Source organism: Parambassis ranga, chromosome 15 (genome assembly GCF_900634625.1).
Source record: "Parambassis ranga chromosome 15, fParRan2.1, whole genome shotgun sequence".
Lineage (NCBI taxonomy): Eukaryota > Metazoa > Chordata > Actinopteri > Ambassidae > Parambassis > Parambassis ranga.
Genome location: NC_041035.1, coordinates 7,764,564 through 7,779,507, shown reverse-complemented (window position 1 = coordinate 7,779,507; position 14,944 = coordinate 7,764,564). Strand labels below are relative to the sequence as shown.

Sequence of the window (14,944 nt, the reverse complement as noted above, 5' to 3'; positions counted from 1 at the left end):
ATTTGAGACATAGAAAAAGGCAAGTTGTAGCATTCGCAGATTTGTATGTGTGCCAAAGGAGAAAGAGGGAATAAGAAGAAGAAGAAGAAAGTGAGGCTGGATCCCCATATCCTGTCTTTGGAACGCTGCTGTGTCGTTACACTTTGTGCAGCATTTTACTTTGTCTGCACACTTACATGTACACGCGCACATGGACCACACACACACACACACATTAGGCCACAATGAATATCATGGCTAGGAATTTAGATGAAATAAACAAATCAAAATATATATATTTATATATTTTATGAATTAAATATATAATTCCTATCTGTCTATCTATATCTTAAAACAACAGCAGGCTCAAAAGCTTATGATTCTGGATAGGTCTGACAATACAAACGGCAGCCAAGTCTCTTCTGTCCATATGGAGAGACAGACAACAAAAACAGAAAGAAGTGGAAAGAAGAGGGAAGAATATTTGAAAAGGGCAAAGAGAGTGAGCCAAGACGTGCAAGAAGAGTTGCATTTGCAGGCAGACACACAAGTCTCCTGTCCTGTTTTGAAATTTCTTGCCAGAATCCCACGAGTTCCCCCCTTGTGTTCATCTGATGGGCGTCCATGCCCTGAATGTGTGACACTAACCCAGAGGTCTTTAGAGAGCAAGTACTTTAGGAGTCTGGGAGTTTGAGTTCATGGTGTTCTCCAGTAAGCCGGGTCCATGTATAGGTGGATTGTCAGGCAACGTGTGAACCACTAAACCTGACAGTGGACAGTGTAGCTTAAGGTGCATGAGAGTCACAGGATTGTGTCAGATGCAAGAAACACTTCAAAAACAAATAATGCCACAATCCACTTTTCAGTGTCTTAAAAACATCCATGAGTGAAGACTGGCTGACTATTGAATTCTGAGGTCCTGCTTTCTCTCTCAGGTCTGAGCAAGGCACCTTAGAGCCCCAAAGCATTTAGATCAAGGCTGTTCTTGTGTCTCCATCAACCCATAACAAAAACAACCACCACAAAGAAAGCAAGAAAGCAAGGGGCAGGAGAAACTGTGCTCGATTGCTTCTCGTCTATACTGTCCTGCTTTCAGGACATGAACACTTTCCCCATTTTGTTCTATAAAAAAAACTGGTTCAACGTCCTCCACATTGGGTGTGGGTTTTCAAAACCAGCTTTGTTTAATCTTTTAGAGTGGGGAAAAAAATGATAAGAAAAAGTAAATCCCAGAGGAAATTAAAAGTTTACTATGGATGTCATCTCCTGTGGACTAGTGGTCCTGTTTTTATGGATCCGGCAGTTGTGCTGGACATCTACCAGTGGCACTCCAAATCCGCTCCAGTCTGCAAGAGGAGGAGGGAAAGGAGGGAAAAAAAGGAAAGGAAAGAGAAGAAAAACAAGACAAAGGCAGTTGGAAAAAAGAAGAGACACCGTTATTAAAATGTGGAAACACAACTTTAAAATGTAGAAACACAACATTTAAAGATTATTTTCCCAAACCAGGACATCAAGGCCAGATTTTTCCTATTGACAGCAAAAAAAAGTTACAAAGCAGTTACAACAGCAATGTAAGCCAGGGAACATGTTCAACCTCAGTCTGTGGACTTTCTGCAATAATCCCAAGGCATTTCGTCTTATTACATGGAGCGACACAGAGACTGTTATATATTTTGCGTGCAGTTTGTTGAAAAGACTTGAGTGAGACAGCGATGCATGCGTGTAGGGCCAGTGCATGCGTGTTTGTGTGTTTGTGATGTGAGAGAGGAAAAGACAAGACCAGAAACACCTCATCATTCATCCTCACCACACCTAAACAGTCATGTTCACACACACACACACCTTAAACTCTAAATGGATCTCCACATGCTTGAGTGTAGAACAGAGCAGGGACTAAAGACTGATGAAGGTGTGACAGGGGGGATATGCGTAGCAGGTCACCACTTACATGCCTGTAAGAATGTGTGTGCGTGGTTGTATGTGTGTGTAGATGAGGGGTTGGAAAAAGGGGAGGGATTTAACAGTTATATATGTGATCACTTACCAAATGAAACAGGAAGGCTGCGTTAATCAGAGGGTGAACACACAGTTAGACAAATAGATACATCCCTTATCCATGTGTGTGCAGGTGTGTACTTTACTACACACCATTTGCAAAACAGCTTCCTACCTGCGTAGGTTTTATGTGTGAAACTGTATCAGCCGTTCTTGCAGCCTTGGTGTTACCATGTGGCAATATTTAAAAGTGGAATTACAATAATCTGACAGATAATACAATCTCATAAAAATTCGATTTATTTCACGTGTGAAAGTGTGCGACAGCAACTCTACGACAAACCAAGCAAGAACTAAAAAGCAGACAACATCACCCCCTGCACAAGCTACCAAATATAACTCACACACACTCACACATACACACTCTTTGCTTCAAGGAACTAAACACCAACTCATGAGCTTTGTCAGTAACAAACACACCAGTCAGAAAAAAGAAAGCTTTACAAATGTCAGTATGATGCTAATGATTCTAAAGACATCCCAGTGTGGCATTCCCTGGCAGAAAAATCTCAGACATCCTTTAAAAGCACATACACACACTCATCATAAAACAACCACCATCTGTGCACTTCCATCATGTTTTCAGACAATCGTGTCATGTTTCTGTTTCTGTAAAACATACCTCTGCACACTTAAACACAACTTGCTGGACTACGATGCAGAAATTTCATAAAGGCAAACAGTGGCCATACTTTTTACTATGTAGGTCTGTGAGACACTGGTGGGCTGAAGGACAGAAAGGTAGAGGACAAAGCGGCCATGTCCCACAGCTTCTGGGATCTTATTTCACTGTTTTCAAATTATTTTTTGATCCCGTTTGGACTGTACCATGAATTATCAAGACATTTTTTAGGTTGCAGTTTGTTGTAAAGACAGTACAATTATCTGTGAAACCACACAGTATACTCTTGCAAAATAATTATCAAGATGACTGTCAGCTCAGAGTACGGTAAGAGCTTCACCTTGCTCTGGCTGGGTGACTTACCCTGCAGGACCAGCAATACAAAGTCTAAGCATCTGTTGAGTGTGCAGTCATCCTAATTATAGTAGTATAATAGTCTCATACCTAGACAATTTTATGATGAACCGAAACTTTCTTCACTTACCAAATATTTATTTTAAATAAAACTGGTATGAGTTGAGTAAATGAGTAAATGAGTGTGTATATGCCTCTTCATGACAGCTAACTTCCAATTTTGTAAATATGCGTTTAAGGCAGTATAATACTGAAGAATGCAAAATCATATTGGCTTCTGCTGTCAGCAAGAAGTTTTTTTTTTTTGTTCCAGTCTTAGATAATCTTGTTGAAGTGCTGACAGGAAGGTGTGCATCACACACCATGCACAGGTGTTTAACATATTGGGAAGCTATGATGGGTTCAAAGCTACGCATGTATGCTGTCAATTTAATACTTCATCAGTTACAAGTGTGTAAATATATACAATCTAGACAAATCACCAGCTTTCTCCACCAGACAGGAGGTGTCAACATGAGAGTTTAAAGGCTTTCCTAAGTTCACTTAAACTCATATGTGAAAGTTCTGATTAAGAGAGATGACATTTCAATGAAGAATAAAATTGGTATAGGAATTCGGCAATAGAGGGCTGAATTCAATAAGGGCAATATAAAGCTTATGTGCTAATACTTACTCCATCTTCTTCCTTGTATGGGTTCAGACGGTTGTATACTGCTTCAATAACGCTTCGTCTGCAGAACACATAAAAAAAAAAAATGACTGAGCAATAATTTTAGGCAAGCTCAACTCTGGTCAGTTGATTTTTTAAGCTAATGTTAAGCTGTGGCAAATAAGTCCATTCCTGTACTTTCATATTAATCCAGACTCAGCATGTACTGAATGTAAAGCAGGAGTATACCTTATTTTCACGACTATAAGGCGCACCTAAAAGTCTAAAATTTTCTCAAAAGTCGGCCGTGCGCCTTATAATGCGGTGCGCATTGTGTATGGGTTGAGTACCAGCTGAGCAGTACGTCATACGTACACTACGTACGCTAGCAGCGATGAACCAATCAGATGGATACTACGTAACACGTACACTACGTAAGCTGGCAGCAATTCACCAATCAGCTGAACGCTATGGTACTGCTACTGCAGTGACAACATTGCCAGCAAAAACATCCAGCCCAGCCACATCACCAACATGGATGAAGTCCCCCTCACTTTCGACATCCCCATGAACCAAACTGTGGAGAGAACGGGGAGCAGCACGGAACAATACGGACCACGGGGCACGAGAAGTCAGCGTTCGCTGTTGTTCTCGGTTGCCATGGTAATGGACAGAAACTTCCGCATAAGACATCGGCATAAACAGGGTGTTCAAAGTAAAGTTGCGAGCAGCGTGGGAGCGATGGATGGCAGACAGCGAGCACAGCTTTACTGGGAGGCAGCGCCGGGCGAGTTTCCTGTTTCCTGTTTATTTTACATTGTTGTAATAAATATTCTGTAGTCAGCCACTGGTAAGGATGAATTAGGAGTCACTGTAGTGCATCTGATTAAAATGAGGGACAACATATATCCGAAGATTGTCTTTATTTATTAATAAAGTGTAAAGATAAAGTTGGAATCACAACAGGCATTCAGCAGCAGCCACTGTTCTGCCCATAGAAACACGGTAATACAGTGCGCCTTGTGTATGTGCTGAGGACAGAAATAGACCCTCTAACTGACACTGCGCCTTATAATGCGGTGCGCCTTATGGTTGCGAAAATACAGTAGTAGTAAAACAGTAGGCGTTGTCGTGAAAAGTGGTCCTTACTTGCTGGCAAGACCACCCCCTGGTGGCAGAGGGGGCATGCCAATGTCGGTAGACAGGTTCCTCATTACTGTTACCAGGTCCGGAAATCCGTCCTCCCCTGGCCGAGACAGCATCTCTAAAACAGCAGCAGACATTTTGCTTGTATTAGGTCGATAGCCAATTATATCTTTAAAAAGATGGGAGAAGGGGGAAGATCAGAGAGATAGAATTGAGAGAAATGGGAAGGATGGAGTCAAGATAAGTTAACTGTGGAAAGGTATGTGGGACAGAGAGAGAGAGAGAGAGAGAGAGAGAGAGAGAGAGAGAGGAGGCCACTCTCAAATGTTAAGCCAGAGGAATCCTCTGTTGTCATCAACTTTTTTTTCCTGCATTTCCTCTCCTCACGTTTGTCAGTATTAGATATTAATCCATCTATTCAATTTGTGAAACAGAAGATTTTTTTTTACCAAGAAATTGATGCTGTGTTCATCAGAAGGTCTTATTCATCCAGAAAAAAGGATGATATTAGAAAGGAAACTGGCCTAAAGAACAGGAAAGGAGCAGGAAATCCAGCCAAACAAGAAAGCATGTTTGAGTGAGGGAGTGCAAATGTAGGAGAGAAGAAAGCAGGAAATAAAGCGGGGAGATGCTCGCTGAGATGGAAAAGTGGGTCAGAGTGGTCTCGTTCTTAAGCTGCCAGGCGAATATAACTAGATTTGAGGTTAGACGATAGAGAATGGCAGTGAGTCTCATTCAAAAGAAGATATATACAGATAGGACAGTATATACCCCTATCTGTATACAGGATAGTACAGTTTAGTTACTGTTGTGTGATAAAATCATGTAATTAAATAGTAGTACCATGTGTAAATCTTCAACATTTAAAATATGTTTGTACATATAGTTTTTTTTTTCTTTACCCATACATTCTCACCTTCAACTCGAGACTCCAGATAGTCATTGAGCTCAACTTCTTTCATGACAGCCTCCTCTGACACTTTGGGTGCATTGGGCAAACACACTAACACAACACTCATGTTATCCCGACTTCCCTAAAAAGGACAGGTGGTGAGAGGACACACCGTTCAAAAACATAATAAAGATTGCATACTTTGATTATGACACAGTAAAAATGCAGTTTTATAAAGATCTGAACATAAGTTGCATATTGCAGCCTTCTTGCTGACAAAATAATTTTGTAGGATTTCATATAAGAGTCTACATAAGAAAGATAGAAAATACAAAAGAATAGAAAAACAAAAATAAATAAATAAATGTGTCCATACCTTATGCAGGCAGGTATCCACCACTTCATTACAGACTACCTCCAGGTCATCACACACTTCAAGCCTAGATTTCACAAACTTGCACAACTCCTCATTGGACATGACATCCCAGATGCCATCACATGCCAGAATAACAAACTGATCCTGTTCTGGTGCCCGAACCATCACAAATACTTCTGGTTCAGGGCTAACCAGCTGCTCTGTGGGGCCCTTGCCATCCACACACTTGTAATCATAGTCCCCCAAGGCCCTGGATACAGCCAGTGATCCATTAACCCTCTGAATCATCACTGAGCCACCTGCATTTTGAATGCGCTCTCTCTCACGAGGGTTGCAAGGCTTGTGGTCAAGTGTGGAGAAGCACACTTGTGAACTGCGACAGAGAACAGCTCGAGAATCCCCACAGTTAATAAAGAAGAAATGAGTGGGTGACAGTAGAATCCCCACTGCTGTGGAACCACTACGGTCCATTCCATTTCGAAGATCAGAGAAGCTGCGCATGTGCTCATCAATCCTTAGGAAACCTGTCCGGATCCCAGCTTTTACAGCCTCCACTCCAGGAGAGGCGGATGTTGCGGGATCACTTGTGGAGCTGTCCAATCCAGCCTGAGAAGCTTGTGTACCTCCGGCCCCTAAGCTAGCAGTGATTATGTGTTCCAGAAGATGTTTAGAGCAGTAGTTTGCAACCCTGGAGCCAGCATGCCCATCATACACGGCAAAAAAGGACCAGTCAGTCATACCGGGAGCTGGCAGTCCCAACACAGCAGTGTGAGCATCCTCCATCTCCACCCGCCAGCCCTGCATGGAGCTAAGTCCATAGCGCAGGCCATTGCCCTCTCCGTGGGAATTGTGTTTCTCTGTTTTGGGCTTGTCCAGGAATGCACCCATTTCTCTACCCTAGAGAGACCCACAGATACCTGCAGGGAGAAAAGGAAACAATAGACAAAAAAATTAAATCACTGAATTTAGACTTTTCTGTCCAATATATTACAAAATAAATAAAACATAAAAAAACAGCTGAGGCAATAATACTGTAGCTGCCAACTCCATTGCTAACTAGCACAGCACAATAATCCTACACTTCACAAACCAGCTGAGTGTGCTCATCTGAAAGATAAAACAAACTATTTCACATCTTCTTTCTTAATAATTAACTTAAAAACAATCAATCAATCTATCACACACACACACACAGGTGTAGAAGAGCAGCTGACGGCACAACAGCAGCAAACCTGAAAATAACAAGCTGGTAATGTTCAGAGAGGTGGGCGCATACGTGCTCGTAGCATTATAATACATTCATATACACACGTCGCGCGCACACACAGACACAGGCTTAGAAGAAGCGCCGCTGCTGCCGGCAAAAACAGCACCGAACATAAAGGTGGAGTTCGTTTTCTTTTCGTTTTCAGCCATAGCATTTGACAAAACAAAACCTGATTCAGTTAGAAGCAGTGCAAAAAAACGTGGCTTTGACGATCTCAAAATCGCGTTGTCTGAGATCGCAATTTTCGGTCTAAAACGATAGATCGTTCAAAATGGCTCATTCATACCTGTATAGTGCACCAGAAACCAACCAGCTCTTTGGCAGGCAATGTGAAGTAAATCAGATGTGAACATAATTTTGACTTCCACATAGAACTGTGGTTCTGTGCCTTCACAGCCAATAAAAACAGATTACAGCTTTCAAATTCATGTTTGACTGCCTGAAAAAATAAACCCTGCAAAAATCCCACAGAATCTTTAAAGCATTTGTTGACAGACTTGGCAAAGCGCGTGTGTATCTTTTACCGTTTACTTAATAGGCCTAAAGAAATAATTCAACCAAACAGTGATCACTGCTCATCATATCTATAAATAGACCAGTCACTTTGGTTTATACTGAAAGAGACTGAGTAGCATGCTTAAAAGCTTCTTTGGCCAGCCAGAACTAGCTACTACAGGAGCATTAACAAACTCCACAGAATGGTGTTTAGAATTTGTGATTGCTCAATACCTGCACATGCATTAGCCAAATGAACAGCAACATCAGGCTTCTTCATAGGAGAAATACTGTATACAGTTCATGTATACTTAATATACTTAATTGTTTACATAATGTGAAGACATTAACTTATGCAGTCATGTTGATACATGCACGTCACACAACCAAATGGCATCACCAGAGAAATTACACTTGCCCTCTGCCCTTATATTTCTACACTACTTGCAGAAAAGTTGCTGGGGGATACCTTTAATCCAAGATATTCCACATTGCTTGTCTGCATGTGGGCGTTCCAATCCACGAGGATTCAACAACTTTTTTGACCACTAAAGTTGTCTATCACTCTGATCTCTGCAACAAATCTGAAATGTTTAGTGATTGCGCCTCACACACAGTTGTGGTACCATAGCAGACAGACACAATAATAGCTGCTAAAGTATTTACAATACCTATGTGGCAGCTCCTTCAACAGCAGGTGTTTCCAGTACCACATGTTGTGATGACAACAGACTCAGATACCAGAAGCACTATTGTGGCTGGTAAAGAATATAGTAATATATGAACACATTGGACTTAAACTAGAAAGCTATTACCTTTTAATAAAATTGTGGGACATACTAGGTTTGGGCGGTATTAAGGTATTAAGGTATACCGGCGGGGCACACAGGTAGCGACGGTATCATGTTTAATACCGTCAATGGAAAAAATGCAATGTACTTATATAGAAGATAAGGATCAAATATTAAACATATTTTATTTGATGCCGTGTGTGGTTGAATCTTCAGTTTTACTTCAGTAGTATAATATATTTTACTTTTGGAGACGTTTGATAAAGTTTATAAACATGACGTGACAGCGAGGCGAAGAGAGAGAGAGAGCTAAAGTCACACCTGACTGGTCCCTTAGAACAGGGATCGGCAACCTGCGGCTCCGGAGCCACAAGAGGCTCTTTCATCCCTCTGTTGTGGCTCCCAGGCGGCGAGCTCATTTTTGGAAAAAAATAATAATAATGTGAATAAATAATGGCTGTTTAATTTAAATGTATTGTATTTTATTCATTTAGTTTTTTTCACAGTAATAGTTATTTCTTTGGAGATTGAGATGGTCTTGTGATATTAAAATAAAACTTTTATTATTTTGTGAAAATATGCATCACGGTCATGTCCTGTACGCAGCACCTGTGACACCGGACAAACTTGTGCATTTGGAGTCCTGTCAATCTTTGGATCTCCATACTTGTGCGAGCTGGTGTTTTCCATCATGAACTACATTAAAAGTAAACAACGCTCGAGCCTCACAGATGAGAGCTTGCAATCCTTTGTGAAAATCAAAGCGACGTCTTACAGCCCTGAAATGGATACGATACGCTGTGCAGTGAAGTTCAAGAGCAGAAACCGCATTAACCAGGTGAAAGAAATATTAAACAAGCTATTATTTTGAAAATACATATTTTGGACCTTGAACTAACGTGTTTCATATTCAGGTTGACAGTTGACTACTGTAGCCTACGGCATGAAGGAAATTAATGACGGCACACTGAAATCAAAATAACATATAAACTGGCATTTTTTGTTCACATAAATATTATCTATATCTATCTATCTATATTGTATATAGATTAATATTACCTTCAATTTAGTAGTCAAATAGGTATAGATTAGTAGTTAGGGGTTTGTGGGAAACCGGCCCAAATGGCTCTTTCAATGCTGAAGGTTGCCGACCCCTGCCTTAGAACATTGCTGCGCTTTAGAGGATGAACCAGAGCTGAGATGGTATTTAGTTTCTGAACAGTATAGGCACAAGCCAGCAGTTTAGTGCCGCCGTCTGAGCCTACATTTATACATTTTAATTGTTTCCATTAGAAAAACTTGGCAGTGGAAAACGTGACCGGCAGGTTTTCAGTTTCAGTAACTTCTAATACAAGTACTGCAAGGCTGCGCTCTTAACATGACAAAATTGCAAAAACGAACAAAAACACATCGGGACTGGCCCATACCAGTTTAATACCGTGTTGTGCTGCCAGCATTATAATAAATTTAAAAAGTCTGTTCGCTATATGCGTTTTTAAAAAGCCTCAATAAAAACTATATTAACTGAAAAAGATCGTTTGCAATTTCTAATGCTTTTTACAACAGGGGGGCGCACAGCACTGTATTTATGTATATCGGGGGTAAAATGTGGAGGAAACCCTAGGAAATACATGTAAAGCCAAACACATAGCCACATGGATGTGTGGTGGGTCACTGGTCACATATCTGCAGTAACTGCATACATATTGACTTAAGGTCAGAGCACTGGCATGTTAAAGCTCATAAGGTCTTTATTACTCTTATTATATTATATTATAAGTTATAAGATCTGATGTAAGAAACTCTTTGTGTGATGTCACCCAGAGTCTCCCGTCTCTGCAGTTACACAGCTTGGAGTGGCAGCTAAAGTGGTTGCCATAGAAACAGAAGCAGAAGATGCTAGTGGTTGCAGCATGTGACAAGAGGACTGCACCACCAAGCAGCTGACGGTGTGTGTGTTTGTAGACACTCATGAAGCCATTTATGGAGTACGCACATATCCATTTAAGGGTTAGGCCTCAACAAAGGTGGTAAACACTGCCATGATTAAGTCACACCACATCATTTTTTTCTGCTTATTCGCGTCGCTGAGAATTTAAGTTGAAAGCTGGTACACAGGCAACTTTCAAGTCCCAGAACAACCACTGTTCTCCGACTTCAGACATGGCAGGATAGTTTTAACAAGCTAAATCAATTTAAGAGTCAGCTGCTGATGGGATCCACTCAGGGCCAGATTATCTTGTCAAACACAGTCGGCACAATGCATTAAACTACCAGTGATATAATAGCTCTCTTTCTCTTGATGTTTGATTGGTGACATGAACTGTACTGCAAGAGGTATAAAGGCTTATGTTACTTGACTGGTGACAGAAATTTACAAGGATCTGTACCTGTGGCGACATACCAAATTAACAGTAAATTATTCATTAATAATAAATTGCATTCAGATTCACAGTACTCAATAAGCAAGCTTAGATAATCGACATACGACTTCCACGTGATTGCCAGATAAGGACCATTCCACCAAACCTTTATTTTAGTAAAATACAGTAGTTAAACTAGCTGGTTTATAGAGCACAAATATCTGGACAGTAAGAGACCATGTTACCACATTCAATTTCTACCGATGCATTTATATTGCATTCACTCAAGCACTGCATCTTCTTTCTACTGATTAAGTACCTATTAGCTACATCATCATATGACAAAGTAACAAAAAGCAAAACAGCAATGTCATCTATTATGATAAAAGTAAAGAGATTCAGGTACACCCAACAATGAGGCTGTCTGACTTTATACAAATTGGAAACGTGCAACTAACAGATCCCTCTCTTTGATGACTTATCTTTGAAGTCACATCGGAAGCCATTCATTCGTCAGAACAAGCACTCTTTGAACAGACCGCTTTAGTCAACTCCAGTGCAGTGGCGTCAGGGATGATGTTTCTTGTTACTGCAGTCTATCAAACATGAATATGCATGCTCTCTCTATGCAAAAACCTCCTTCCCTTTCAATTTGACTCCCAGGAAAGTACTTAAGACAATAGTTTGGAATCTAAATTCTTGTGGTACATACTGTAAATGCATAGTATTTGCATAATAACCCAGCGCAATTTCAAAATTGTAAACCATATTATCTGAAAATGTATCTGCATTCACTCAAGTCTATTTTCTGTCCAGACACACACACACAGTTCATTCATGTTGCCCTCTTGGCACAAAATATCTTTCAGTTATGCCAAACGTTCCAGTTAACAAGTGTAAGTGTACATCTGTGTGTGTGAACCAAGTCAGACACAACTGAAATAGCTGTGACAGTAGTCACAGACCCAAGCAGCAGAGCTAATGGGAGGATTTCACATCAAGGTGCCAACACGAACATGCCAACACAAACATGCCACTGATGGTGCTGCCATTTCTGGAACACACTGCTGCACAAACAAACCAACAACCCAATAAAACCACCACAATAAAACAAGTTCATTCCTGTACTGGTGTTTCATAAACAGGACCTTTAACTGTTAAATCAGTTCTGCTATATATACATTGATCATAAATAATGGAATGAAATGTTTTGCTGATCTTTTGGTAAACAAAATACATGTTTGCCTATTGGTGTAAAAGCTATATATTTTAAGTAAACACCTGGATAGATGTATGTTCCGTTTTCACAAACAAGTCACACCTGTTGCAAATAATCATACAGACGTTTTTTTTTGTTAAATGCATGGTTGGAATAGATACAAAACAAAACAGATCACGTAAGTCATAAACACATCATAAAAATATGCAGTTTGAGGGGTGTAAACATCATCAACACCACATGAAAACAGTTCGATCATTTACCAAATGCTGCGCAGGCACATGAACTGGTTTGCTGGTTAACCACCGATTTCTATTAGTTAGAATCCTCGTAAGATGTTTTAAAAAAAATGTCAAACTAAACACAACATATACTGTAACGTCAAATCACACAACAAAGTGGGACCCAGACGTCTTAACAACTGGCTTTTCATCAGCAGGATAACATTACACAACATGACAAATGCACAAATACTAATAACAATACTTTATGGCTCTGATCCGTAATTAACGTTCGGATACAGGCAGTTTCACCTAACTGAAACTGAGGCCACTTGTACAGCTAGCTAACCAGCTAGCGAAGTTCACAGTTATCAAAGTGCTGTCTATCGTTACACTCTACACATCGTTAGCCACTGTAGAAACGATGCTTATACCAGGTACTTACTTCGTAGAAAAGGAATCTCAACCCGTCCTTCTTCCTGTGCTCACGGCAGGTAGGTTAAAGTACCCAGGCTTGTTGTGATAGGCTTAGCCCTCGTTAATGTTAGCCACTTTCGCTTCTCGGCCCCTTCTCGTCAACTAGCCTTGACTACGCTAGCCAGCATTTCACACGATCTGCTCTCCTTTCAGCATGACTCTGTAGCGAAATAAGGCAGTTATGTACATGTTTGGCACTGCAAACCCACGGAGCACCAAATAAAGACTCTTACTTGGTTTGTCGGACGAAATGAAATACACTCAATTTGGCAGGATATACCTATCTATCCATTATATGAGCAGCGAGCTAATTTTGGCTAATGCTAAATGTACAAGGCGGATGACGTTCTTTTCAGCATCCACTTTAGGGGCAGGGCAAGCACATCGCTCTCTGTCGTGATTGGACAGAAGCCGAGCTGCAGCTCAGACGCAATTGGTTGAAGGACGAGTCACTCATTCCTCGTCTCTGAGATAATGTAAACGTAAAAACAGTTTATTCCCCGCTGAGATTTATTAATTTTCCACTTTCCACTCATTTTAGTTTGACAGTCACTTGTGGTTTGCCAGTCAATGCATGAAAATACTTTTTCATGTTTCAGGAGAAAGTGTAAAATCTAAATACTTTTGCAGTCACTGCAAAAGTTTCTCTACCACTTTTATGGATGTTAGCATCTATCTATCTATCAAAGATGAAGGTGATGTCATCACGATGGTGCCCCTATGTCTGTCTGTGTGTTTATAAATTGTTACTTAAACCATCAATAAAGTATGTAATCATTTACTGAGCACCTCATTGATTTCTCATCAGTTCCTCCTGATGGTTAGATTACTTTTTGGAGCACTATAACATTAACATTAAATACACACAGTGCTGCTTGAAAGTTTGTGATCCCTGTTGAATGTGACATATTTCTGCATAAATATGATCCAAAATATCAGCCGATTTCACACAAATCCTGAAAGTGGAAAAAGAGAACCCATTAAAACAAATGAAACAGTAGTTTAGTCATTTATTTATTTAAAAGGTGATCATCAAGTAATCAGTATGTGAACGTCAACGATTTGCAGTTTATTTGAATTCATAGGTTCAGAGGTGTTTTCAGGTGTTTTTAAAAGAGTATCATGGCAGTTGTTGCTGTTCATTAGGCCGGAAAGGGTTACACAACCACTACGAAACAAGAGTTTGGGCTCAGACAGACAGATTGTGTACAAATGAGGGAAATTCAAGTCCACTGTTACCCTCCCCAGAAGTGGTCTAATGACAAAGATTACTCCAAAAATACAACATGTGATAGGCCATGTGGTTATAAAGGAACATGGGGTGACCTCTAAGCAGCTAAAAGCTAATGTTCATAAGTCCACCATCAGGGCAAGACTGAACAACCCTGGAATGCATGGCAGAGCTGCAAGGAGAAAGTCGCTGCTCTCCAAAAAGAACCCTGCTGCCTGTCTGCAGTTTGTAAACTTCATATGGCTGCTGGGAAAATATTCTGTGGACAAATGATACCAGAATAGTTATTTGGTTTAAAAGAGAAGCCTAATTTGGAGCTGCATTCCAGTATATAAGCATATCCCATCTGTTGCATTTCATGTGGAAAAAATACCCACTAGCTCAAATTGTAGCTCTGAACTGAAGAATAGGTTAACATTCCTCCAAGCCATTTAAATTGTGCAATCTATTTTTTTACTTAAATTTGCTTAAATTTAAAAGTAGTTTGTGGAACTGCACACATTTTGTATTAATAGGGTGAATTAAGGGTGACTAAGACAGATTTTACATTTGTGACTTATACATGATTTTCTACCATGAATTTAACAAATCAACCATCACATGATGTGTCTCTTTAACACCTGTAAATGTGCAGAACAAAGAAATGACGCACAGCTGGCCATAATGTTTAAGGAACTGCAGAATTCATGCTTTTTTGTAACATTTAGGCAAATGGGACAGCACATTTTATTAAATCCTGTTGTTTAACCTGTGTGTTAACCCTTGTGTATTTAAGTGTATTGCGCCTCTTTGTCTTTGTCACTTGTC

General features: G+C 40.2%; 1 protein-coding gene across 3 annotated transcripts; it reads right to left on the bottom strand.

The window, feature by feature from the left end:
* Window positions 1-1,133: 1,133 nt before the first annotated feature.
* ppm1ba (protein phosphatase, Mg2+/Mn2+ dependent, 1Ba) lies at window positions 1,134-13,263 on the bottom strand. Of its 3 annotated transcripts, XM_028423237.1 has the most exons (7): window positions 13,140-13,249; window positions 12,875-13,066; window positions 6,074-6,990; window positions 5,722-5,839; window positions 4,809-4,923; window positions 3,684-3,741; window positions 1,134-1,325 (listed from the first exon to the last, which is right to left on the bottom strand). In XM_028423237.1, exons 3-7 carry the CDS (start codon window positions 6,959-6,961, stop codon window positions 1,296-1,298), a joined length of 1,209 nt encoding a protein of 402 aa, XP_028279038.1. In that variant the 5' UTR covers window positions 6,962-6,990; window positions 12,875-13,066; window positions 13,140-13,249; the 3' UTR covers window positions 1,134-1,295. The 3 variants fall into 3 exon arrangements, with proteins under 3 accessions (XP_028279038.1, XP_028279039.1, XP_028279037.1); XM_028423238.1 differs by lacking the exon at window positions 12,875-13,066 and having other exon boundaries at window positions 13,140-13,263; XM_028423236.1 differs by having other exon boundaries at window positions 12,875-13,256.
* Between the last annotated feature and the right edge of the window lie 1,681 nt (window positions 13,264-14,944).